General features: G+C 43.8%; 1 protein-coding gene across 1 annotated transcript in view; it reads left to right on the forward strand.

Moving 5' to 3' along the window:
* Positions 1 to 27421, forward strand: part of LOC146185102 (nephrin-like) — a 70459-nt gene that overhangs the window by 8236 nt on the left and 34802 nt on the right. The window contains exons 3-9 of the mRNA XM_084605470.1: positions 594 to 715; positions 5300 to 5357; positions 6250 to 6402; positions 7511 to 7678; positions 12668 to 12958; positions 14387 to 14601; positions 26516 to 26603. Coding sequence (XP_084461596.1) covers positions 594 to 715; positions 5300 to 5357; positions 6250 to 6402; positions 7511 to 7678; positions 12668 to 12958; positions 14387 to 14601; positions 26516 to 26603 — 1095 coding nt within the window. The remainder of the gene's footprint in view (positions 1 to 593; positions 716 to 5299; positions 5358 to 6249; positions 6403 to 7510; positions 7679 to 12667; positions 12959 to 14386; positions 14602 to 26515; positions 26604 to 27421) is intronic.

Consider the following 27421-nt stretch of genomic DNA (forward strand, 5'->3'; position numbering starts at 1 on the left):
CAGCACTTGCGAAAACTGTCAGCAATGCTCATTTTGTGCATTTATGAACGATGTTCTTTACGAATGCAATATTTTATTCCGCAGTAAAATACCGATAGTGTTATCGATGGATATACCAGCGAAAGCACTAACTATCGATAATAATTAGGCATCGATAATAATATCAATCGCTTTTTTGCGATCGATAATGTTATTGTGACGAAACTATCAATAATATCAATACATAGTAATATCGATAGTTGCATATCACTACCAAGCGAGCTTCAGCTGCGAAGGGAGAAGTATGAAGCCCCGAAAACGTGATGATTCGGCTTGTGCGGGGGCTCGCAAGCGAACTTGGCTGGCTTCCGGCGCTCCTCCGGGCAATAAATCTCCCCTAGTAGCAATATGTTGTGCACAGGTCTGTTTCCTCTTCCTCTACGAAGAATCAATTACACTGTCTGGAGGTTGCGCTTGTGTTCTTGCCGACCACACCTTCTAATTCGTTGTCTGCATGTTGTGTGCCTTTTTTTGTTTAGTACCTTCGCTAAGGCGCTAGGCCGTGGTGAACCGCTACTCTCCCACGTTTGTGATGCTTAACTTACTTGTTACAGGTTTCGACCCGTCCATACCCGGTTTTCCGCGGTACACCATGATCGTAGACAATCAACGCGGCGTCTATAACCTGCGCATCACCAATGTTCAGATGGAAGACGAGGCGGAATACCAGTGCCAGGTGAGAGGCAGCACTGTTGGGCTTCTTCCTTTCTTACAGCTCTTCAGCACTGCGATGGAAGATACGCTTGTACTTCTTTTCTTCGGCTGCAGCCCCGTTGGAGGGGCGTGCGCATACCGCGAACTATCCGCCAAATTTTAGCTGCTGATTGGCGCACATTCAGCGTAGAACAAAAGCCACGCCATCTTTGCCGACTAAGCTTATCCAGATAGCGTCGAATGTGACGTTGTGTACGCCGGCAGGCACGAAGGTCTTCAATACTTTTGTGCGCAAAGCTTTCCTTTCAGCTCGCCTGCGAATAGCGCACAGCCTTTGAAATGCTTCGTCATTTGAGGGTAAGCTGTCGCTTTTAGCTCTGATTCGCGTGCTTTCTCTCAGGCAATAAGCCGTTGTCGATATTAGTTCCTTATTTCGGGTTGCGGCAGTAATTCCTGTGCTTGCAGCGTCTTTGTATACATCCCAATCTGTAGATTTTATAAGAAATTTCTTTGGCGCCATCTGCGCACTGACAGAAGATATGAGGATTGGATAATGGTCACTTCCACGTGTTTCAGATCGGTGCGCCAGCCAAAGTTGTGGGCAGCTGAACTTGTCACAAAGGTCACGTCAATGCTGCTGGCAGTAGTCAGGCCTCGGAGATAGGTTATGCTGCCGTCATTTACCGGTTCAATTGAATGTTTTGCAAGAAGTTCTGCAAGCTTGGCACCTCGGGCACATGTGTGTGAGCTTCCCTAAATTTCATTGTGAGAGTTGAAGTCTCCGCAAATAATATTTGGAGTGGGCGTCATTATTATCAACTGTTCAAGCCTCGAAGCGCCGAATGGCATGCCTGGCTTGAGATATACTCCAATAAGAGTGTACTCTTGTCTCCCAATTACTGTTATGGCACACATATATTCGTTGTCATTGTGAGGCGGAACTTCAACCAAGGAGGCCGGGATATCCTTGCGAAAGCCTATCAGCAATCTGCTAACGTCATCTGGTTTTGTGAATGATGAAAATAACATCCGCGTAGTCTGAAAGTTTCCTTCACGCTTGCACAAGCTGGCGAAAATCAGAGTTTCGAGCGTAAACCACGAGCGTTCCACTGGAAAATGGTGCATGTTCGAAAGATGTTTTGGATGGTCAGCTGTGGTGAAGCTGGTAAAGGGGGTTCCATTTATATGGTCTTCTGCACTTCAGCAGCTGAAGTATATTTTTAAAGGGACAGAACACTGGCCAAAATATGTCATAAGATTATGGTGGAGATGAAAAGATCTTGCCTCATATAATACAGATCGAGCACTACAATATTAAAGAAAAAATGCTTTACAATTTTAATTTTCCATTTGTCATTTAAAATTTCATAAAAACAACCAAGGCGCTATCTAGGCGAGAAACCTTATTACTTTCACTTTAGTGCCCCACGTGACTACATGTCAGCATAATATTGCTAATTTTCGGGACTGCACACTGTCCTTTCTTCTTCTAGGAGTGGTTATCATAATTCATTATATTCTTCGCTCCTTCCAGTGCGTCCTTTAAATAAAAACCACCCTCATTTCATTCATTCGTTAATAAACCTTTATTCATGAGGATGACCTGAGCCCCAGAGGGGAAGGGGGTTGATTAGGAGAGGTTGAGGGCGCCATATTCCGCCATGAAGTCTAGCAAGGCCCTAAGCTTGCGCTTGGCGTTGGTATTGGGGCTGTTCAGTCTTTGTAAGTCTGGATGTGGTGAGCAGATGTGTAGCGTGCGCGGAGGCCAGCCGTGCCAGGACAGGTCCGGATCAAGTGCTGCAGGTCAATGCAGTCAGCAGGACAGTTGGGCAGCTGACCTTGGTTCGACGCCATTGTCTCAGGATGTCCGGTGTGTACGCTGCACCGGCTCGCGCCTTGTGAGTTAGAACTTGGGCTGGACAAGAGAGGCCGGAGGGAATCGGAGGAGTAATATCGGGACAAGGTCCCGCAACAATCCTCTCCGCTCACGTTTAAGCCGTGTGATGACAGAGTCCGGTATGATGAGGGAGACGGGAGAACAGTAAGGGTGGTCCGAGTTGAATAGGCGTACATCAAGGCTATGCCGGCGGTCTTCTTCTAGCTCCGCTGGCTCCCCCTCCACTTAGCGAGTACAAGGTCCACCCTTTCTGGTTTAATTTCCCCGAGTCAGGCTTCCTCAAATAGAAACCTGAGGTTGTCCTCAACCTGGCCCGGCAGCCCTACATTGGTCACTGTATACATTGGCTGCTCCTTCATCGTGAGCTATTGCCTTTATGAGAGGCCATCTGAAGTGGTGGATGTCCAAAATGGTGCACTTGCGATTGTGAAACCCTTTATTCTACTTAGGTCGTTCTAGAGGAAATCAAGGGTTGAACGGTTAGAGCCAAATTTTGGGAGAAGCTTTGCAATTCCTTCACATCATTAGTGAACAAGCTTCTTATAGGGATGGGGCTATGTCAGATTAGCGACGGGGGAGCGCTGCACGTTGTTCTTTAAGGAGTCGATAAGCACTGACCTGCAAGCCTAGTGTCACATCTCGCTCCTCGACTGCGATTTGAACCTCATCACTAAATGCTTTCTGTTGAGGCTTCGGGGGCCTGCTGGTTCCTTACTGGGCGTGTTCTGTTTGAAGTATTTCTGCTCAGCATGGTTCTGTTGTCCTGTCCTCATAGAGCTCTTTCTATGGCATCGGGCACTTGGAAAGCGTTTGTTCGTGCAGTTGATCAAGATATCTTCAATATCACGCACAATGAGTGCGTCTTTCAGATACTATGGAAGGCTAGCCACCTCTCTGGTTTCCAAAGGCCGCGAGGGTCTTATATTCAAGGCCAACCTCTGCAGTTACAGTTCAAAGCCTTGTCTCGGACTCTTTTTTTGTTGGTTGTGTAGCCTTGCAGGGACTCTTTTCCAGAAGCTAAACCTGTCCACCAGAGGCTAGCTAGCAATTCCCAAATTAGGAGACTTCCATTTGCACCAGGTTCGCTGCCTGTCCCGATGCTTACCTTACTACATCCACGAACGGGACCTCTGCATGCTCCTTAGTGGACGTCATAGAAGGATACTGGAAGACAAGGGGTGTCAATCTCAATCGATCTGCGTACCGGGGATGACCTGAGGATGACGGTAGCCTGTATGTGACCTTCGATTGCGGCGATTTCGGGTACCACAGGCTCCACCCGTCCGAAATCGCAAGTATGGGAAAGTTCATATTCTAGTATCTCCGAAGCACATTTTTTCGTGTGAATATACATCTATCTCTATACTAAATAGCCGCATCTTAAAACTATATGGTGTTTCCAATCATTCGATACAGACTTGTGTTTTCGAAACCGTGCCAAATATTTCGGAGCATTCTATTCAGGTGGGTTGCGTTGCAATTAAGGCATTATAGAGCCTAATTATTAAGCGTTGAATTAATTACAATGAACTAATCAATTTTAATGAACAAAGTGTTAAATTGAAGGAAGGCCATCAACATCGAAGATGAGTCCCCTTTCGAAATTTTCTTGATCGGCAACGTGGCTCGGTAAAATACTGATATTCGGTGTTTTGAGTTTCACGCATTGGACACTTACGAAGTGGCATCGTTAACATGTTGTATTATCAAATATAGACGACGTTTGCGTATCTGATGATGCAGATGACGATTTTGACATTAATTCCCGGTGCAGTGATGCTATCTTATAGATGTGCAATGCATGAAAGTCAACTGAGCAAGCTTTCAAGTACGTATTTCTGAAGCTCAATATCTTCAGAAGCATTGTCAATTAAGAAACTTTTGGAACGAGATTCACCTTATGATGTTATTATTTTATATTGTATTCAATTTTGCATTATAATATTGATCCCTAAACATAAAATATTTGTTGGGTATTCACTTAAGCTAATAATCCTCTAATTGGTATTGTCTATGACGTATATAACGTCCCCATTGCCGTGCAATCCCCCTAAATAAACCTCACCAGTTCATTTCACAGCTTTAAAAAATTGTACCAAATAATTTGAAACACTCTGTATTATACGACTTTGTTTTGTGTTTTCCCAGCATGAGCACGCCTCATTCACTTTTAGTAATAATTGGCAGGCATGCGCTATGGTGTCTGCGTATATCAAGACAGTCCGTAGAGCTCACCTGCTTTCAAATAGGCAAGAGACAGGAATGTTCGTGCGCTATTTTTGAAAGCGTAGTGTGTCCCTTTTATTCTTGTAATGAATATTTTTGTCTCGTTTGCTTGTAAACCAAAGTAGCAATAAAATGATGTGTGTTCTGTGCCTTTGCAAAAGTTTATAGTCAGCAGCAGTCCTAAGCTTCACATTGTGAGGGCCAGGGTTGCACTTGCCTTCAAGAGATCTGGATTTGTGAGGAACCATATGGGCCAAAACGGCGTGACTCAGAATAAAACCCCATTGTCCTTTGAAGTTTTTGACAAAGAACGTACCTCTGATTATGTCCACTGGAAACGTATCATTTTCTTACCATGGTCTCGAACCAGCGCCAACTATCCAAACTTTGTTTTAAATGAACTGCTAGGAGCGCCAGCCTATAAGCTGCTTCATCCATCCTTTAGGTCTTGTTCTTAACAAAGTGCGCACTTTCTTTTGCCAGGTGGGACCAGCCCCAAAGAATCACGCTATATGGACTGCAGCCCGCCTGACAGTGCTCGGTGAGTTGTTTGTACATATGCTGAGGCTCATTGTCTGTACTCTTCAATGGTATAGGACGTGTCTGCCAGGAAATTCTCACGCTTTCTCTGCATTTAGCAACTGAAGAGCGCCAGAACTCAGCTGGGCGGCGCTGAAGGAAACGGCTGAAATGGCAAGATCACGGAGCCATTTCTTCTGCTTGGACTTTGTCTACTGTGTCGTATGGTTTTGACATCACCTTGTAAAAACTGCAAAAGAAAATATAGGTCCGAAGATGTCTGTACAGATGGCTGCCGTATGCATGAATGACGCACCGACGCGCAAAATACCTAGAACGTGCTGTGTTATCTTGTTCGATAATGGGCTTGGGCAGGCCAGTTCACAAAATTTGCCTCAGAGACGGAATGTGCAAAGTGCTTTGAATTCATTTTTTATTATACCCTTTAATCTTATTAATGGTTTTTGTACGATGATTCAGTGAAAATGACTGATAACATGCACAAAACAATTTTTGTATTGCAAATAATAGCATGCGATATGGAGGGAAAATACTGTTTTGACTGCTTAGCAGATTAACACACGACACAGCGGGCCAGGGTCTACTGTTCGGCCGGAGGTTTCTTGTTCCTTAAATTTTACCCCACTGTAGTTAGAGCACGACTGCATTAGAACTGCCTTCATCATTGGGCTTGTGCAGCTTTCGATGTACTTTCAGATTATTTTGCGGCCGATGAGCACGATCGGAGACCTGAAACAATCGTCCGCAGAAACAGCAAGAACTTGTGCACGAAGCTACCCTGAGAGCACTCTCTACCACGCGTACACAGCTCACATCTATTTCGAGTGTCATTCATTGACATTGAAGTCCTTTCAGCCAGCTCAGATTTGATGCGTTTAATTGTTGATGTGCAGTGCCAACGAAAGAAATCGAGCTCCGACACCGGGGAAACGGCAGCGTGGTGGAAGTTCGTGAAGCCGAGAGCCTGGTCATCGCCTGCTGGGTGCGAAACACCAAGCCAGCGGCAGACATCAGGTGGCTGAGAAATGACCTCCCGCTAGCCCAAGGTACGCTATCCTGTCAACCAGGCGGTAAAGATGTAACAGACGACGGGACTAGAGAGCGAAGCAGAGACAGACACTTGCGCTGATTAGCAGCCAAATGCTTTACTGCTACAATTGAGTCAACATATAAGCATAAAAACAGTTAAGAAAAGGTTATAAAATACACCATTATGCAGATCGAAATCCCTCATCGTCACTGTTGAAGATACCTTAATATCCCGAGTAACCGCGCACTTTCGAGGCATCGGAAATACATATCAAAATATCATGTCTCGGAATCCAAAAAAAGCAAGAGAAATAGAGAAATATAGATTTTTTTGTTTTTTTCCATCCGGCATTTCTTCACTTGAGGTAAGCTGACCTTTAATCCCGCGCGATGTTATATTGTTCGAAAGACTCATAACAATAAGTGTTACAGCTAGCAAAATCATCCACTTGCGAGGGCAGAAATTCAAAGCCGTGTCTGCGATCAGCGAGGGCTCAGAAGCAAACGCGGCATAAAAAAAAAAAAAAAAAGAAGAAGAAGAAGAGAAGAAAAAAAATAGCGTCGGCCAGGAATTAGAGAAAAATAATTAACCAACCAAAAGCCGAGGGAGAATGCATCTTGTGCATAGAGATATATAGATGGTCTGCTGGTGTATACGTTCACTTAACCTTCGTGTATCGAACTGAGTCTGGAGGTCTTATATTTAAAGTGTGTGATGGTAGGGGTCCGACTGAAAACTGCTTTACAATTTTCGCACCCAAAAGAATGTATGGCTATAGATGGCTGCTTCGCGACTGGTTCTCTATATCGTTTGCTTGTTCACGTAGCAGATTACTAATTCAGCGTCCCGTTTCACCCACGCAATAACGCCCTAGTAATGTTTGATAAGTGCCGAAAAGACTATATGTTGTCACCGGTGTATTCAGCTGCAGTTAGGCTGTCTATTTAACGTGTGTTGTGCATTTGCTATCAAATAAGTGTCTTATCACTCTCATACCACAGGAAGAACTGCGTAATTGCATGTATTGCCTATACTTGATGCCGAGCTTGTCTGGAGGCTGCTCTTATTGAACTATACTTACATCGTAACTCCGGCTCAAATGTGTCGCGATTTATTTCTCACAGATAAAGTTTTGACTAGGAAGAATGCCTCCGGGGAGAAGCTATTCTCGGTCTACAGTTCTGTCACGCTGTACCCAAAGCTGGATGACAATCGCGCCGTGTACACCTGCGAGGCCACGCATCCGGCCCTCCAGAGCCCTCTGCAAGCGTCGGTCACCGTTAGCGTATTGTGTAAGTAGCGTAATAACATATTTTTCAACTTTTTTTTTTCCAGTGTAAGCTGCGTTTCTTAATGCTTTAGGGGAGCTGTCTTGGGAAGTCAGCTAGGCACTGTGGCAATGAATGCGCCATGACATTCTTCGACGCGTGATCTTGCGTTCTGTGCGTACGCGACAGTATAGTGCATCAATTTCCAGTTCTTGTCTCTATAAGCTCGTCTGAAACTGTGGCTCGAAGCAATCGCTGGATGATACCTAAAATGAGCCAACGGAAAAGGCGGATTTTAGTGTGATCTTATCCGCTCGCATAAATATGCTCGCATTTTCGCTCATGCGCAAAACGAAATATTGTGCGCCGGCAAATGTCTGGTATGAACCCATGTGGCACTGAAGCCTCTCTGCCGACGTCACTGTGTGACGTCACGCACCGCTTAAAAGGCAAAAAAAAAAACCACCAAAACTCGGTCATAAATACTACCTTATGGCGATTATCAGTGGGGTGAGTCACGTGTGGGAATGAGGAATGAGCGCGGAATGAGACTGTGACGAATAATGTTTCGGTGGCACGCAAAGGGTGGTAAGGAGAGGTAACTTTCCATGCTGGTTACGCTTGCACTACGGTTAACGTTAGACAAAATAAAATGCGTGGCATTATTTTGGGTCAATTTCAGCGAAGTAATTAGTGTATCATGATGGGGACAGTTTGGAACGTATTAGTGTTTTGTAAAGCAATAATTTAAGAGATGACGGAGTTTTCGTGAAGCTTCGGCGTACGTAGCCCAACATGCAGTTAGCGTCGTTGATAATGTATCCGATATGGTGTGATCAGGTGAGGTCTGTGAAATTGTGGACGCCCAAGTATTTATACGTAGTGACAATTTCCAGGGGTATGTTATTTAGGCCGTATACCTAGAAGGGGATATAGCTTGTCGGGTTATTTTTACATTTACAAAACAAAATTACACTTTAAAGTTATTTACATTTTACAATGTGTTTTTTTTTATTTACATTTAAAAGGAAACGGTATTACATAAATATACATTTACAATGTTTAGGTCCATGAGCCGATATCTGCACCAAGATGAAATGCTGTCAGATCGCTCTGACGAAGGTTATCATCATCGGAGTATTTGTTTCGGGAAAAACAGCAGAAATGTCAGCGAACAGATGGATGTCATGTGCTACTTTGGAAGGAAGATCGTTGATATAAATGAGAAATAAAAGTGGTCCAATGATTGACCCTTGAGGCGCGTCCGGGTAAACATCACTGAAAGGTGAGTTATAATTGTTAGCGCAAGCAAATCGTGATCGGTGACGAAGGTTTGGTTTGGTTTGATTTGGTTTGTGGGGTTTAATGTCCCAAAGCAACTCAGGCAATGAGAGACGCCGTAGTGTAGGACTCCAGAAACTTCGACTGCCTGGGGTTCTTTAACGTACACTGACATCGCACAGTACACAGGCGCCTCGCTTTTCGCCTCCACCGAAAAGCGGCCGCCGAGGCCGGGATTCGATCCCGCGTCCTTGGGCACAGTAGTCTAGTGCCGTAACCGCTGCGCCATCCCGGCGGGGTGGTAAAGAAGGAAGGATTCGAGCCACTTCAGAATGTTATTTCAGTGCTCAACCGATTTAGTTCAAAAAGTAGTAAGCGATGACATACCTTGTCGAAAGTTTATTCCTTATTCTTTATTCGAAGATTACCCCACATTGCCCGAAGGCGTTATTGCAGGGGGATTACAAACTGGCGAAAATCACATCTTCATTTACAGAGCACACTTGCACTTCCGATAGCCGAATCCACTGTTGTACAGTTTTGACAAAAAATGAATCCGCAAACAAGTTTGTCCTGGCATGGTATTTTACAAGAATGATCACGAAATATAAAAGGGCTGTTTAATATAATTTTCCTGATTTATGCCGGTTCTATTGTAAAATATTGAGTATAATAATTGTAGTCTTACCTTCCTCCTACGAGAAGCAAGGGGTTCCCATTGTAAATAATTTTTCATAACCGTACAACTGTCTCTTCGCCCGTACCAATCCAAGACAAACCTTGCTGCGCTGTTGTGGATTCTGTCCAGCTTGTTAATCAAAGTTGCTGCGCAGGGTCTCATACAATACAAGCATATTCCACGATAGGTAGCACACAGGACATGAAAGCAGTTTTCTTGAGGTTTTGAAGCTAATACTTTAAATTTCGCTGAAGAAAATTTAGCACCCTATCAGCATTGGTAACACCTAAGTATTTGTATGTGCATCTATGTCTAACTTATGCATTATTTATGTAGTACTGAGCTACAATTTTATTTTTTATTTGTGAAAAACAAAGCTGAGCTCACTTTTTTGTATTCAAATACATTTTTCATTTCAAACACCAAGCATGGATTAGCATTAAGTCAGTTTCGAGCTGAACAGCATCGCTTGCAGTGCTAATTTTTCTATACAAAAAGTAGTCATTTGCAAACGGACGTGTACTTAAAGATATATTAAGTGAGATACGATTTATGTAAATCAAGGAAGAGAAAATTCTCTAAGATCAGATGAAGCTTGTTGTGGAGCAGGCAAGTTGAGTATCACATGAATAGGATTTTCGAAAATCGTGCTCTGTGAGTGTGAAGTAGGAATTAGACTGAATGTTTACTAAAATTGTCGGATCGGCGGATCACGGTGCGTACATACCAAGCCGAAGAGCTCAGCTACGTTGACTTGACTCGCTAGCGGCCTCAGCGGCATCATTCAGTCGCTGTTATCTGTTCGCCGCGCAACGTTTTTACTATGGGCCCACGCGCTGCCTCCCGCAACCTCCAGATAACTTTATTGCTCTCTTCATTTCTCCGACCACAAAGCTTCCTTCATGACAGTAAAGAACTGTTATTGGAGTGTTTCTTGAAGGAATATGTGTGAAAAACAATAAGAAAGTTACATGTCTTGCTCGAATTCTTTGCCTCAATCTATCGAAAAGCTGTAACAGCTGATGAGCTGCGCTCAAATTTCGCATTAGGAAGTAACGTAATCGCCGGCAATTCTTTTTTTCTTCCGAGCAAAGAAATTGAATTCATATCTGGTTTTGCCTAATCTCATCATTGACTTTATTGGCGCTCTTACATGCGGTAATTTTATATATTATATATTTTAATTTTAATTTATTTCTGTCTGGTTTTTCGCTCTTTTAGATTCTAACCTTTCACATTCAGACCTCCTATACCCTATTTTTTTACCATTCCTTTTTGCCTGGACACCCATGTTAGCTGAATTGTTTGTTTCATTCTTGAGTTTTGCTTTTGTTTTGCCGTGTTAATAGTTGGCTCTAGATTTTGTTAAAATATTTCCATCACTCTGCGTTCTCACTCATTTTTTGGCTATCTGATGTATTCATTTGCGTTTTTTTTTTTGCTCTTAATAAAAATATTTTTTTATGCGTCCACTTATTTAGTCAATGAAACCCATTAAGAATTGTATATATTGTTATTTTTTCATGCACTGTTTGCCACTGGCTACCATCAGGACGTATGTCGTCTTGCGTCCATCTCATGTTGCTTTTTCTGTTAATCGTGGGTTAGGCTTGCCGATTTATTGATATATAAACTTATTGTGGTTTGTTGCACTCAATGCCTTGCTTTTTTTATGCGCCGGAATTTTTTTTTTATTTCCACGGTGTTTAGATTTTTGTTTCCTTCATGGGCGTTTTTCTGCTAGTATATGTGATGTGGTTGGCGGATTACCAAATTAAATTTGCAGTTCAGCGCTTGTGTGTCCTACTTTTTCCTCCGTGCTTTGTCCTAGTCCGGCTACACACTGCAAAAATAACGATGTTCTGCTAGGTGTTGCATTTTCTGCACTTTGAGTACCGGCTAGTTGAGAGGCACAATTGAAATGACTAAATGACTGAAGTGATGACCCTCTTCGTCCGTGGTTTCAAGCGTTACAATGCGAAGTTTCTGAACATGTGCATCTTACCTACAAATGGGTCCAATGAAAACTTTTTCCACAGCTTGTGAAGAGTGGAAAGCTAACTTCTTTCGCTTTCAACCGATATAGAGCTGAAGCCATTCGTGCGAACAGTTGTAAAATTTATATGATTTATCCAGGGCCTCGCCGTGGCGATGCAGTGGTTAGGGCGCTCAACTGCTGTGTCCAAGGATGTGGGATCGAATCCCAGCCTCGACGGCCGCTTTTCGATGGACGCGAAAAGCAAGATGTCCGTGTGCTGTGCAATGTCAGTGCACGTTAGAAATCCCCAGGTGGTCGAAACCTCCGAAGCCCTCCACTACGGCGCCTCTCATGGTCAAAAATAGAATTATACTGCGTGCTGTATTGAGCAGCCACTTTCTCGCGCGGTGCATCGTCGGCATTAACTTCCATTCGAGCGCGTCGTCTTAAAGCAAGACCACGCAGGCGCTTGCACGTGCAAGCCAAACTTCGAACCCTTGGCCGCACCCGCTTGGACAGCAATGCCTCGCCGCAGTCGTTGATAACTTTTCGGACTTCTCTACGATATTGCTGCTTAAAAAGCAGGGAAAGAGAACAAAGCTGGTCGTCTGTGCTCCCGGCTTAGATCAGGAGCCTTGTGCTTCTTCACACATTCCGACAGCGAATTCCAATCAGCTCAAGTTGATCGATGCACTAGACCAATAAGTTTAGCTATGCGGCCTTTCGCGCTTATAGTTCCTGCGTTCTAAACTTATTCATGCCAGTTACGATTGTAGATGTTATAAAGTCACCCTTTTAAACATAAAGGGGACTAAGATATTGCTGGCTTTGAGTTGTACGCTTTTTTGAATTTTGCATAGAATCCTTCGCCCGCGACGTCATTTCTAGACGGGGCTTGGATTGTCTATTAATTATTACAGTGAATGTCGATTTCCAAGATGTGCTCGCGGACATGATGAAACGCCTCTGAAAGAGAAAATTCTCAGCAAAGCCTGTCAGAGCACTCCTGCAGACTTCTAACGAGCTTTCAGCAACGGTTGCGTTCATACGCGCATGCATAATTTCTTCTACACAGACCCGCCCGGCGCACCTGAGATTGAGGGCTACCACGAGGGCGACATCGTGCAGGTGGGAGACACCCTGACGTTGGCGTGCATCTCTCGTGGCGGCAACCCACCCGCCTCACTCGCCTGGAGCCGCGACGGCCGACCGCTTAGAGCACGCTACAAGTCGGCCTCGCGCGAAGCTACCAGCGCCTACACGTTCACGGTGACGGCGGCCGACAACAACGCCGTGTACCGATGCGAGGCCAGCAACCTGGTCACCCTGCAGCCCTCGGAGGCGTCGGTCATACTCAGCGTCCTCTGTGAGTTTTCGGTCTGGGGGTTGCTCTCAAATCAACGTTTCGTCCCCAGCTTAGGTCTTTTTTGTGCAATGTTTTAGTCTTGCAGCAGAAGCTGTTAAGGTCATCTTTCCCGTTCATGCGGCATGAGTGTCACTGATGTATAGTACATCAGCTGCCGCGTTTCAAGATAGGAAGTTGTTGTTGTTGTTGTTGTTGTTGTTGTTGTTGTTGTTGTTGTTGTTGCGACTGTAGGAAAAAAAAAGAAATGCACGGGCCTGCTACTGGCCTGTAGCTGAGCCACATCCGCTGCCTTGTGCGGGCAGAAAGGAAAATATACAAGAAAGAAAGAAAAAGAAGAAGAGGGAAATAAAGACGTGCGTCGCAACAGCCGCCGTCCACCACCGAAGCGGTGGCGGGTGCAATGACGGCCTACAACAGATTTGTCTAAATGAAGTGCTGTCACACGTGGCATTGTGACAACTTGCCATGCTGTTGGCTAGAGCGCTAGTCGCTGATTAGTCCCAAGGCCCTGATGACACTCGCGGCATCACGTGACGTATTCACTGAAGCGACAGAATTAATGCGAGCATAGCGGCGTAAACGCAACAGATGTTTTGCCCCGTACCCAGAGGTACTAAGCACTAGAAGTGACATCTACATTTCGCACCTCCTTAGCTGTCTTTCAGCATTCGAACTACTGAAATAGTACAAGACCGATCAGCTTTCTGGAGAAGAGAGAGTGAGAATTTCTTACACTTAAGCATTTATAAGGCGGACGATATAATGGCTATACCTTATCCGTATTCGTAATGTCCTTGGGTGTTTAGATATCCAAGAGATTCGTAAGTGTACCATGTAAAGCTGATATGTGATGTTTTGTTGAGGTTTCAGAAGTGCGCTTACAGAAAAAATTGGCACTATCTGTTTAGCATGCTTGACGCATTGCTTAGCGAGAACTGTCAGCCTTGCGCCTTGTACTATTCATACCGGGCTCATATGCCCAGTAGTGCAGTCACGCGCGCTTGGCTCACGTCGCATCACGCTGGCGCTTTCTGCTCTGTCAATTTTGGGCAGCGAGAGAACAGCGCTAGCCTCAAAACGCAGTCCGGAGTTCCTTCCTGAAGCCAGAGGCTTCGATGAGGCACCAGTATGGACAGGTTCACATAAACAGCTCTTGCAGTTAAAGGACTCCACGCAGACTACAATGCATTATATGAGGAAATTTGTGCAACTGGTCGTTTATGGAGGTTATATTAGCCCACAACCCCCAATATTTTCTAACTGCACACGTGAAACTGAGGTCATCAGGAACCATATGGTTAGGCCTCTCAAGGAATGGTCTCCCGTTTTCTTTTTTTTTTATCGCATTTACAATTTCGTTTTAAATTTAGGGGACAGGTTTTCTCCATCGGGGGGAGGATAATAAATGCGTCCCGCATTAATACGCAGTCCCGCCCTCGCGCGTCTTCATGACGGCGCCTAAGGAGGCCAAAGCTGGAGATCTGGTGACTGTTTCATGCACCACGGCACCCAGCAACCCGGCAGCTGAAGTTTCCTGGAGACTCGACGGCCGAACCGTGCAGCCGGCCTCCGACCAGTCCACGGTGCAGAACAAAAATGGCTGGATCACGTCTTCAAATCTGACCATCACGTTGACAAGGCAGGTATGCCAGCTCTCCGTCAGAGCATGTTTTGGGCCCTGTACATAATCACGTGAATTACTACCTACTGTGTATATATTGCTGTTGGTTCCTTTCGTCCATCAAATGAATAATTCTGGATCAGTATTGAAGCTCGTGAATTCCAATTGCGTTTCTAAATCTGTCGGTACAACGACTCCAGATAAAACCAGTATCCATTTCAACATTGCTACGTTTCTTTTTTTTTTCGGGGGGGGGGGGGGTCGCACAGAACGCCGATAAGACGCTTGAATGATAGCGTGCACTTATCGAAAGCACGAATGGTTTTAATGCAGTAGTACAGTTGTTGCAGGCAGGCTTACAATTCAAAAGTACGCACGGCGAAGTCAGTTGCGCGAATACGCTAAGGCGAACCTTCACGAGAAGCAGCGCTTCAGTGTCTGTTTCAACAAGCTTCACCTACGCATGCCTTCTTCGCGCCAACTTCATGCCACTCGTGTATCAGCAACTTCAATTCTTCTAGCTAACTTCTGCAGCGTTCTTACAAAAGTTGATGTTCTAAAATCCTTTTTGCACGCATGCTTCGCTGACGTAATGATCAGCACAGAAATATGGCTATCTGAAGAAATGTCCAACATCGAGCTTGCCAGACAGAGATAACTAGATACCGAGGCAGCGGTGTTATGATCGCAGTTAAAGACAATTATCAGCCTTCTCTTGTGCAGATCGACACACCTCTCGAGCTGATTTGGTTGTCTGTCTGCTTCCAGCACATCAAATGCATTTTTGCAGCTTGCTATCGTCCTCCTGATAGCGGTTCTGATTTTCTCACAATATGAATCAGTTAAATTTAAATAGCCTGCTTCTATAAAAACCATTATAGTTTCCAGTATAATAGATCATGCCAAACGCAGTTATTTAAATTAGTTGCTGACCTGCACAACATGCTACATATGTCCCTCAACACAGACGTAATTTTTGTCGACTATTCCCAAGCATTTGATCCTGTTCCTCACAAACATTTAAAAATTAAAAATCTACAGCTTGAAGACAAAACGACCAGGTAGACCACAGTTCTTGACTAATGGGTTTCAGTCAGATAAGATAAACGATTGCAACTCTAACCCTATACGTGTAAGGTCAGGTGTCCCAAAAGGGGCAGTTCTCGCGCCTTTGCTCTTTGTAATTTTTATAAATGACATAGCATTTAACATCAACTCAACAATCCGCCTTTTTGCAGACGACGGCGTAATCTATAAGACAATATCTAACATGAATGATGCACACACGTTCCAGTCCGATTTAAACAAGCCAACTGAATGGTGCCGCACTTTGCAAATGGAAATTAATCAGTAAAAAATTAAACATATCAGATTTTCGCCTGTTCCAGGACTGTTACATAGCCTTTACACAATCAACGATAGAAGTGTTGAATCTGCTTCTTCTATAAAATATATTGGCGTTCATTTGCATTCTAATCTCTCTTGAAAGGCTCACATAGATCACATAACCGGCAAAGCTTTTAGAAAACTTGGTATGCTGGGGCGCCGTTTACACCTAACATTTACGCACACGAACAATGTAAGTACAAGAAGACAAAAAACACGAAAAACCAAAGTCGCCCTTCATAGTCCTTGAGGTGCACTGTTCTTTACATGTGAGTCAGTCAATTCACAGCAAATTTGAGATGCGGTAAGGCGCTTTGTAAATCAGAACGCCAAGAAGATAGGATAAGGACTGACAGGAAATCTCTGCACTATAGCCAAAGTTTCGACAAGAGCCCTTGTCTTCGTCTCAAGGGGCAGAAACCGCACTGGAAACTCCTGTGCCCAAGGACATCAGACCCTACAGAAATGATGAGGTTCCATATCTGTCCGGTTTGCGAAGCACCGGTTTATACCGTTACAACCTGGTTGTTCATTTCCGGATACCAGAGAGACCGGAACTGTTCGAAGCTCTAACATATTTAGCAAAGTCTGGTTTATCGCTGGCTCCGGAGAGACCGACGCAATCGGCGCTGAAACAGACACCACTTTTCCTACTTAGAGCTCATAGGCACTAGAGAAGCCGGTGATATCCGGGGTTGAAACAGGTTCTACCACGGTCAGTTTAGCGCTCATGCGAAAGAAAACCGGAGCCTTCAAATGTTATAAAGATATGCCTTAGTCCGGTACAGCCGCCGTACTGGAGGTGAGCCGACTTTTTAATTAGCTCACACGATGTTGCAGTACACCGTCATATCATTGACTGAAAAACACCTTGTAAAGCAAAAATGCAACGTAGATTCTAGCTTTTCTCCAGAGAGCTGGAAAATATGCTCTAGCATATTTTACATGCGACCATCGGATAACCGATGGTCTCTTGGGGTAACAAATTGTATTCCAAGGGAATCGAACTGTAGCAGGGGGCGGCAGAAACTTAGGTGGGCGGATGAGGTCAAGAAATTCACAGGGGTCAATGGATGCAGCTAGCTCCGGACCGGGTTAATTGGAGACATATGGGAGAGGATTTCGCCCTGCAGATATAATTCAGCTGATGGTAACGATGATGATACGTGAAAAACAACGATTCCCTCCGAAATAAGTAGCATTAACTGCATAGCAGGCGACGTAGAGCACGAGATAACTATGATGCATACGCTACCTTCTGATGTCGACCAAGTGAAAAAATGCAGAAGTTCACTATCTTTGAACGAAGTTTCACGAGCGGTAAGCCTGGTTCACATGCAAGCAAAAACGCTATCAATTCCTGCCGCGGTGGCGCAAAAACCTGTTATGAGTTATCGCGGCAGCTCGAGAGGCGAGAGCGACATAGTTCCAAATCGCTGGAAATTTTTCGCTCTTGTCGCTGCCGCTCGCCGCTTAGTTGGCTCAATAGCTTACATGTGAACCAGCATTTAGCCATAGGCCGCAGCCGCAGTCGCTGCTGCTGCTTCGCTTCTGGCTCGCTTCCGCGCTTAGTAAGCTTCTCGGCAACGGGCTCGTATGGCTTCTCGTTGTTCGGTGGTTAAGGCAGCCTGTCTAGCACGGATGTGGTCTCTGCCTTTAGCGCGATAGCGTGCGTGTATGGAGTGTTTACTTAGGTTAAATGAAGGAGCGGCGCAGATGGAACTTTGTGAAGACGGCGATGTTCGATGCACAGCGCGAGAGTGTGTTGCTGTTTTACACGAGGCGTGATCGGTTGCGGCGATGGCATAGTGATCTTGTGTCTGGGCACGGTGATGAAGACGACGATGTTTTGCTGCATAGCGCGAGATATGTAGGCTCCGACATCTGCGGAACACGTCCAGGAATAAAGAGAAATTTGCAAATGACCGCAGTAGGCTAACGGTCTAAAATGCACTGTAAAAATAGTAGTAATGGAACAACCATAGACTAAGGAAGAAATGCAGGTGAGCACAGTCTGTAGCAGTTCGATTATAAACCAACCAAGCTGCCGTTTGCTAAAAGCTTCCTTGGGTGCCCATACTTTCAAAAGGTTTAATCGGACGTGAAATATTGGTGTCGTTGTATCGCGGTACATATATATGAGGCTAAAGGACGCAAGATGGTCAGCATTTCTGTGCCAGATATCTCTGTATGCTGCAAGGATCGCATTCGTTCTAAAAATGTGACAAAGCAGTCAGCACTGATAAATCATAATCATAAGTCATAAATCATAATGCTCTGACATCTTTCTCCAAAAAAAAAATAACGCTAACAAAGATGCGTGGCCGGGATGACACAACCAAAAAGCCAGCGAAAAGATACAGCATGCTTACAACTCAATCGGCGAACTACGACCGAAATTCCTGCACTTTGCGAAAATATGTAGCAATTATGAAAGAGCGCAGTTATGCTAGGCATGGAAATATATTTCTTAGCTTTGTTTTTACGTTCTTAAACTTATTCGCTTTCTTTTACAGCTCTGAACTTTTTCCCAGCTCTAGTCCTTTTTTCTTCCCAGCAGGTTTCGCGTTGTTCCACCCTGTACAATAAGCCGGTATGCTGAATCATATATACATAAAACTCATATCGGAGCAAACATTTCGACAAGATCACTTCTCTTCTTTTCTCTACTTACTGAAACGTTGGCTAGCGCATGGAGACTTGCCTTGAATCCTTGTTAACTTTGCTTTGTCTCCTTCAAGAATTTCATCGTCCTGCCCTTCTCAGCCATAGACCTGCTTTGTCTCCTTCAAGAATTTCATCGTCCTGCCTTTCTCAGCCAAGACCTCCTTCTAAACCACGTCATATTGCGGCCATAATGGTCAAGGCATTTCCATCTCTTCCTGTCAAACAATCTAATCGTATCATAGATTCTTTGACCTCATATTTCGGTCCCTTATTTTGCTGCCACCGCAATAGATTATCGAAGCGGCTGTCTCGTCTTGGGCATGCTGGGAGCAATCCCAACTGTTGCCTGGTACTCACAGGGTTTCTAACCGGGAAATGATTTCCACCGGCCTTTTTCTCGGCTCTCTTGGAGTGAAATGCTCGGAAAATGAAATCTGGCAACTCACCCCCCTCTCCCTTTCATGCTAAAATCCATCCTCGGAAGGTCGAACTATATCTTGTGCGGAAAAGCCCACTCAACCCTTTATTGTAATTCGACTCTCAAACCGACCCAAATCCACCTTCTGTGATGAAATCCATCAAGGAAGAGACAGAGAGAAAAAAAAAAGCACTGTTGTTCGCCGCGAGACAGAGTTCGACTTCTCGAGGATTTACTGTCCGTCGAGTAAAGGTGAAATTCGCCAAAGGCGATGCTGGTCATTATATCATTTTCTCATTGCCCTGTCGTGGCCTCTTTGTTATTGTAAATTTCACTTTACAACTTTACACTATTGTAGCTTTTAATAACTTAAACAATTCCTGTAGCAGTTTTCTTCAAATGCAAAATAGTGAAACATTGAGCTACCTTATTTGGGGGAAGTTGCTTCTAGGAGCGCCTGTGTTTACTCTATGTGCCAGAAATAAGAAAGTACTAAAGTCCTTCAATAAACTTGCTGTGTCTGAGATCCTTGAGGAATGTAGACTAGAGAGTGCGTCGTTTATGTGAAGCTGCTCCCGTGAAGGGTTTCGCAAGCAAGCATGAACAGCAAGAACGCTACACAATTTTAAAATTGCATTTCCAGTGTGGCTACGGTATGGTATAGTATAGCATGGTATGGTATGGTATGGTATGGTATGGTATGGTATGGTATGGTATGGTATGGTATGGTATGGTATGGTATGGTATGGTATGGTATGGTATGGTATGGTATGGTATGGTATGGTATGGTATGGTATGGTATGGTATGGTATGGTATGGTATGGTATGGTATGGTATGGTATAGCGTGGCATGGCATGGCATGATATGGTATTGTACGGTATATGGTATGGCATAGCATGGCATGGTATGGTATGGTATATGGTATCGTATAGTACGGTATGATAAGGTATGGTATGGTATGGTGTGTATATATATATATATATATATGAAGGAAAGAAGCCAACAGTCGGCGAGGCCAAGGAAAGCGTTGGGGATGGTCCTCTTACGTCTTTTTTTTTTTTTTTTTTTTTTTAATGTTTGCTTAAATAATCACAGAGGACCATCCCCAACGATTTCCTTGGCCTCGCCGACTGTTGGCTTCTTTCCTTCATGTATTATAACGAGCACCCTCATTTCCCCTTAATTGACCTGCTTGTAGCTTACGGGGGTCTCGGTTCTGGCAGTCTTGAAGCCATAGGTAGCGTAAGAGGGTTCTAGCACAGCGTTCGCCCTCGCTCTTGATCACGTTCTACGTGACGCTGGCGGTAACAAAGGACGTTCTACGTCCGCCGCTATGGCTGAGGGTGGCGCTGGTGAACACTCTCAAGGTTCGTATACAGACAACACAAATACCCAAGCAAGTAGCAGGGGGGACAGCGGCCGATGTAGCTCAGTTGGTAGAGCACCGGACGCGATATTCGGAGGTCGTGGGTTCGGTTCCCACCATCGGCACGTTGTTTTTTCTTCTACTTTGCGTTTAATTATCTTTCCCCTAAACAGATTCGTTACTAATTTCTGTGATTATTTAAGCAAACATTAAAAAAAAAAAAGACGTAAGAGGACCATCCCCAACGCTTTCCTTGGCCTCGCCGACTGTTGGCTTCTTTCCTTCATGTATTATAACGAGCACCCTCATTTCCCCTTTATATATATATATATATATATATATATATATATATATATATATATATATATATATATATATATATATATATATATATATATATATATAAATTATTTATTTATTTCAAAAATGGCATACAAATACGAGCCTGCCCAAGCCAACAATGGGCTTGTGGGGCAGCGCTCGGCAGAATGGTTGGTTGGTTTGTGGGGTTTAACATCCCAAAGCGACTCAGGCTATGAGACGCCGTAGTGGAGGACTCCGGAAATTTCGACCACTTGGGGTTCTTTAACGTGCACTGACATCGCACAGCACACGGGCGCCTTGCTTTTCGCCTCCATCGAAAAGCGGCCGCCGAGGTCGGGATTTGATCCCGCGTCCTTGGGAACAGTAGTCGAGCGCCGTAACCACTGCGCCACCCCGGCGGGGTGCTCGGCAAAATGGCGTGGTACGGTATGGTATGGTATGGTATGGTATGGTATGGTATGGTATGGTATGGTATGGTATGGTATGGTATGGTATGGTATGGTATGGTATGGTATGGTATGGTATGGTATGGTATGGTATGAAACCAAACCATACCATAACGTCGGCCTTCATTCGTCTTCGAGTCATTCGTGCCAAGCTTCAGTATTGGTTGTAGTTGTGGCTTACCGTCACCAGTTTAGACATTTAATGCACGTGTAGTTTCATGACAATGTTGTTGATGGATTTTTTTATTATCCTTACATCATGTTTCTAAGGCTCTGTTATGGTTTTCTGGATATTAGCATCTTATAATTTTGGTTAATTGCTAATTCAATAGAAATAAGAATTAGCAGGTTAAACAGATTCGTTGCAATCGGACAATCTAAATGTTCAAGGACCCTGTTAAGCTGCTGGGCTATGACGGACTCTGAAGTGCTCATCTGTGGATTAACTTCTGCTACCTGGGGTTACTTAATGCACGCTAACACGCCACAGCAAACAGGCGCGTTTGCACATTTGTCTGTCCTTGCTTCGTCTCGTCGCTGCTCTATTATTTACTTGTTTGCCGTGCACCAACAAATCCTGAGTTTCTTCTCTAATCCATAGCTTCTCTAGGGTGGTGCTCCTCAAGGCGAAAACTCGCGACGAGCGAGCTTGCGAGCCTATGCTTGCGTATGGAGCGTCGTGCTAACAGAGTGGACTGTGCGCCAAGATTTTATTTGCACTGCCATGTTATGGCAGTGAAACGTGGAGCTGAAATGGGGCTGAAACGTGGAAGCTAATCAAGAGGGTTCTACTTAAGTTGAGGACAACCCAGAGGGCTATGGAACGAAAAATGGTAGGGGTAGCATTAAGAGATAGAAAGCGTGCAGAGCGGGTCAGAGAAATAGCTCAAGTTAGTGACATTCTAATGGAAATTAAGAAGAAGAAATGGGCATGGGCAGGACATGTAGTGCGAAGAGAGGATAACCGATGGTCGCTTAGGGTAACAAACTGGAATTCAAGGGGAGGAAAACGTAGCAGGGGGCGGCAGAAAGATAGGCGGGCGGATGAGGTTAAGAAGTTCGCAGGGGTCAAGTGGATGCAGCTAGCACAGAACCGGGCTAATTGCAGAAATATGGGAGAGGTCTTCGCCCTGCAGTCGGTATAGTCAGGCTGATAATGATAATAATGATGATGAGGTTATCGGAGTAAACTTGTTTTTCTTTTTAAGACCTCCATGTTGACTTATTTTCTACACAACTCCCAGTGAAACAGAAATGCAGTATATAGCTTATGCCTTGAAGGAGATCGACTTCGAATATCCAAGCGGCTGTTCTTTGAATTGCGTTTTTGAAGATAAGCAAATGAACCGGAGGCATTTGTGCACTTTCAGTTCATCATCGTCTTGTGCTGACAGCGTTATTTCAAGCACTTTATTATTGATTTCTTACACCAGTAAGCAGTGGCAAGTACCTTTGGCAGAAAAGATCCCAGAAGAGACCTAACTCGTCTGTTTTATACGCGTATATGTGTTTGTTGTTCCGCACACTCTAGGTACAAACGCTCAAAATACCTGTTCGCACATTTTGTTTTTTGTTTTTTTTTTCGGACCGCTTATGCTTCGATCACTTCCTTCGTCTAGAAGGCGACACTGCTTACGTGATAAACGTAATCCTTAAAGGTATTCGTAACGCTGTCCCTCTAATTTGTACGAACCAGCAAATTGTCCATACTTGGGCGCTTTTTGTTTTTGTTTCTTATAGCAGCCTTCGGAAATCATATGCGGAACATGATGTAAATAAAAGAGATACCTGGTTTCTTCGCAATTTCGACACATGTACAATGATGTATCGCACCTGAAAAGCGTGCCTCAGCGGTGGAGATAATGTGACATGGCAGGCAAAATGGGAAAGGCACTTAACGATAAGTCGTGAAACCTTACCTTTTTGGGCCGACACCTGTTTCATGGGAGCTTAATAAAGTTATGCTAAGGCCGCAGAAATAAACTCGCCTGCATTCATCTTCAGGCGTAAAGTACTTTATAGGTAAAGAAGATGAATAATTCATTTCGTGTGGGAGGCAATCGATTTCATTTCTCAGGCAATAAATGCCGCTTAAGAACATCAGAGCGAATGTAAACGAGAGGGGAGGGAGAGAAGGAGGGTCTAGAGAATGACTTTCCTAAAACAAGCTCGCTAGGACAAATTTATTTGGCTAACTACACAAAATGAACGAAGTGCACCATCTCCACTCCAAGAAGCGAAATAGAAGCCTCATATATATATATATATATATATATATATATATATATATATATATATATATATATATATATCAACGTTTAGAAAAAGTGCGAATTTATCGACAAAAATTGTTTGAGGGGTCCATGTGATCACTCATTAGCAGACATGGGCGAACGGAAGGGAGCTCTCGAATTGTGGAGTCGCACTTTTTTTAACGGAAAATAATTTATGAAATCATTTTGATTTCTTACCGCTCAAGGTTGTATCCTAAAATTCAAGATATTCGCAGAGCGTGACGCTTGTCGTTTTCGAGATTCATTGCCACAACCTCACCTCTTTGGTTTTCTATAGAAGTTTTAATACTCGGTCCTACCACAGGGCAAGTTTTAATGCGATATTTTATCGAAATAAATAAAATTGGATCAGTTCTCATCGATATCTTCATAACAGTACCCTAAAATATTCCACAGTTGTCGTGCAGGTATTGTCAAAAACTGTTTTCTATGACACTTCACTACTCGGTATAGAAGTATGCACACACCAAACATTAAGAGCAAAGTTTCGCTACAGAATGAAATTTTAGGTATCTCATATTAATCCGCAGCTTTACTACAATGAAACGTGGTGTCCAAGAAAACTGAACTTCTAAACTTTATGAGAAACTTTCAACTAGAATGTAGGGTGTCGTTAATAATATAGCTATGAGATTCGCTCCCACTTTAGCGAAACATGAATATACTGGCAATTTCGAGCAAATATACCGTGATGTCATGCTTACTAAAGTATGTTAACTTTATGTATGTATGTGTTGGATATAACACTGAGACTGCCCCGTCGCGGTGGCTCAGGGGTTAGGGTGCTCGATTACTGAGCCCAAGGTCGCGGGATCGATGGTTGGCCGCGACTGCCGTTCTAGGATGGAAGCGAAAAGTGAGGCGTCCGTGTAGTGAGCGATATCAATGCATGTTAAAGAACCTATTGGTCGAACCGTATTAAGCCCTCCAGCATGGCGTCCCTCATAGTCTGAGTCGCTTTAGGACGTTAAACCCCATAAACGGAACCAAGCTGGACTCAAGGGCCCGGTATCCGGGCTGCTTCGGCTACATTTTATATTGAGGTTCACTGAAAAGCAAGGCGGCCGTGTGCTGCGCGACGTTAGTGCACGTTAAAAAAGATCAGGTGGCCGAAATCTCATGAGCCTTTCACTACGGTGTCCTACTTGTTTTTCTCTCCTTTTTTTTTTTTAATGCAGCTGCGCAAAGCCTACAGCAGCAGTGGAATGCAATATACAAGTGGACTGATATATTTTGGCGAAGTTTTATTCCTTAGGAATGCTGCATAACGTACAGGCATTCGGGTCCTAGCTGCGTATGTCTCCCATCGTAAATTTGCATTTGACAAAATTCTTGCGGTTAGCCGCGCAATGAACTGACACTTTGTCTAAATCAAGCTATACATTACTTCTGCAAGATCACGGACTGCCTAAATTCAGCTTTCCTCAGTTCAGTCCACCTTTTTCTGGGGATCGCTTTTAATTGTGAGACAACTTAGAAAAGATCACGGAATGCTTGAATTCAGCTTGCCTCAAATCAGTCCACCTTCTTCTGGTGATCGCTTTTAATGTAAGATACGATAAGGTGAGATATTGGAGGATGGTCTAACCCTCCAATGCGGAACAAAATCTTAGTGTTAAAGTTCGTCCTCCACTCGCACTGAGTACTTAAGTGTGTCAAAGAAAACCACTAAGGAAAGTTTTTTTTTTTTTTTTTTTTTTTTTTTGTAAATGGTATTCGCAGTTTCCGGGCATGAAATATGACGCGGAAAATTGCGTTGTCTCCATTTTAACTCTACACTCCCTAATGAGACGGAGGGGGAAAAAAAGTACAAAAACACGGGCGCTATAACCAAACGAAAATTATCGATCGTTCGATGTGTGAATGCTATACTACTAAAAGCTTCACTCTTCGCCGTATGCATCCACATTAAGATTTACGAGCGAGCGTAATCATAATAATTAAAACGTCAACGGGTGTAACTCGTCTCACTTCAGGTGGCGCCGATGCAGTGCGCAGTAGAATGGCTCCATTTTGACTATCTCATACACACATTTTTTTTTTTAATTGCAGCAAGTCGACACAGGAACTGTGACATGGTTGGCAGCGCAAAAAATGCAAGGAAGAAGTGAAGAGAACCCACAGAACATGAGTCTAGAGATCTGTATTCACGCTGTATTCACTGTTTTAATCTGCAGTCTTCGCTCTAGTCTCTTACACGCCGTCTTTATCAACTTCAGCTATGAACCAAATACCCCGAACTCAATTTCAATTCTTTGTCTGGAGGGTTGTTTTTTTTTTTCTTTTCTTTTTTTCGTACTCGCAACCATGTATACCGGTATTTTAAGTGTAGCTGTGTTTTAAGTGCCAACTAGCCCAAATTTCGGCTTTATTAGAACAATCTAGAGCAGTCGTCACCATCTCGGTTACGGCGGCAGCAGTATTCATTCAGTTAGGCCGACACTTTTAATTTGTGTCTAGCTTTGGTGTGTGGCGTATTTCTTAGGCGGCAACAAGAACCAGAAGTATATGCACATGGCGGTTTGCTGTGATTAAGCAGCATGCAGGATTTACGTGCTTTGCGCTGCGCACTTCATAAGTAGTGTCATCATGGATGCAGTCTAATTGATATAAATGGTCTACATTGTCCACCAGGTAGTTATGTAGTACATATAGTATAATTCCAACACTTTATCTTTGTTTCTTTCTTTTTATCACGTGATAAATGAGCTTCCCTTGCAGAATAACTTACGGGCTTAACCAGAGACATCCTCGTAGAGTTAAAACATCATAATAGGTTGTTATGTGAAGAAGTGCCCAATAAAAAAAAATAAAAATAATGGGCAATCATTTATGAGCGTTGCAGTAAATGTAAGTAGCGTATAATCTGTTAGCTGACTACGCTACTTACACTTACATTACTAGTATACGCACGGGGTGAAAAAGAAACACTGCGGGGAAGAGGAAACGACTAAGTAAGCAATTGTTTCTTTTTATTCCAGATATTTTTTTTTTACTGTGCACTTATCCTTATTGCACTGCCTCTCTTTCGCAGGACCCCGACGTCAAGTCTTTCACCTGCATTGCAGAAAATCACAAGCTTCAAGCAACAGTCGTCCAAACAGTGACAGTTAAAGTCATATGTAAGACACCGTTCCCCTCCAGCACACTCAGCGCCCGTCCCCATGTATCTTAAGAACCAATGTATAGCACGTGCATTCTCGCTTCGCCATAAATTACGGTATGAAAACAGCAGATTATAGATTAATCTGGCAGAAGATTCCACGCACCACTACAGTATCGCAGGTGCCAAGGGAAAAAATGGCTACAGGCAGAGTTGTTAGGCCTGGTACTGGTGAATTTTAAGGTAACTGCATACAGTAGAATACCACTCGAACGAATGTCACTTAAACGAAATATTCAGTTGTACTAACTTCATTAAACCCCCAACCGAAGCTACATTGAATGCAATGCAAACGTGCTTCATTTTAACAAAATTAAATTCTTGCTTAATATAGTTCTACGAAAGTTTTCCGCACCGTCATCTTGTGGCTCCCACATGATATTGAGCATTTCAGCAAGCATTATTGTTGCATATTTTTACGTTGAGAACCACGTTTCATCACCGCGCATGAAGAAAAGTGTCCTTAATATAGCTTTAAATTGAATTTGCTATGTAAACAAGCTTGTAGCCAACCTAATGCATAGCTGGCTTTGCACGCTTAATTGGCTCCACAGTCATATAGCTAGCCATGACTAGAGTTTCAGCCCTACTAGGTTTTTTTAGCTTCAAGAAAGGCGTACGTATGAGTGCAAGTTAACCATGATCAGCTGAAGCAATGACCTGCTTAGAGAAAGTGAAGACCTTTTCTCCCAAGCAGACCGTTATGCCGGACAAGGTTCATGGGAGCTTGCACACGCAGTTCAAGATTAGGGTAGTTCAAAAGTGCTGCAAAAGGTT

Source organism: Amblyomma maculatum, chromosome 6 (assembly GCF_055883805.1).
Source record: "Amblyomma maculatum isolate TAMU_Amacu chromosome 6, ASM5588380v1, whole genome shotgun sequence".
In the NCBI taxonomy this organism is placed as follows: domain Eukaryota; kingdom Metazoa; phylum Arthropoda; class Arachnida; order Ixodida; family Ixodidae; genus Amblyomma; species Amblyomma maculatum.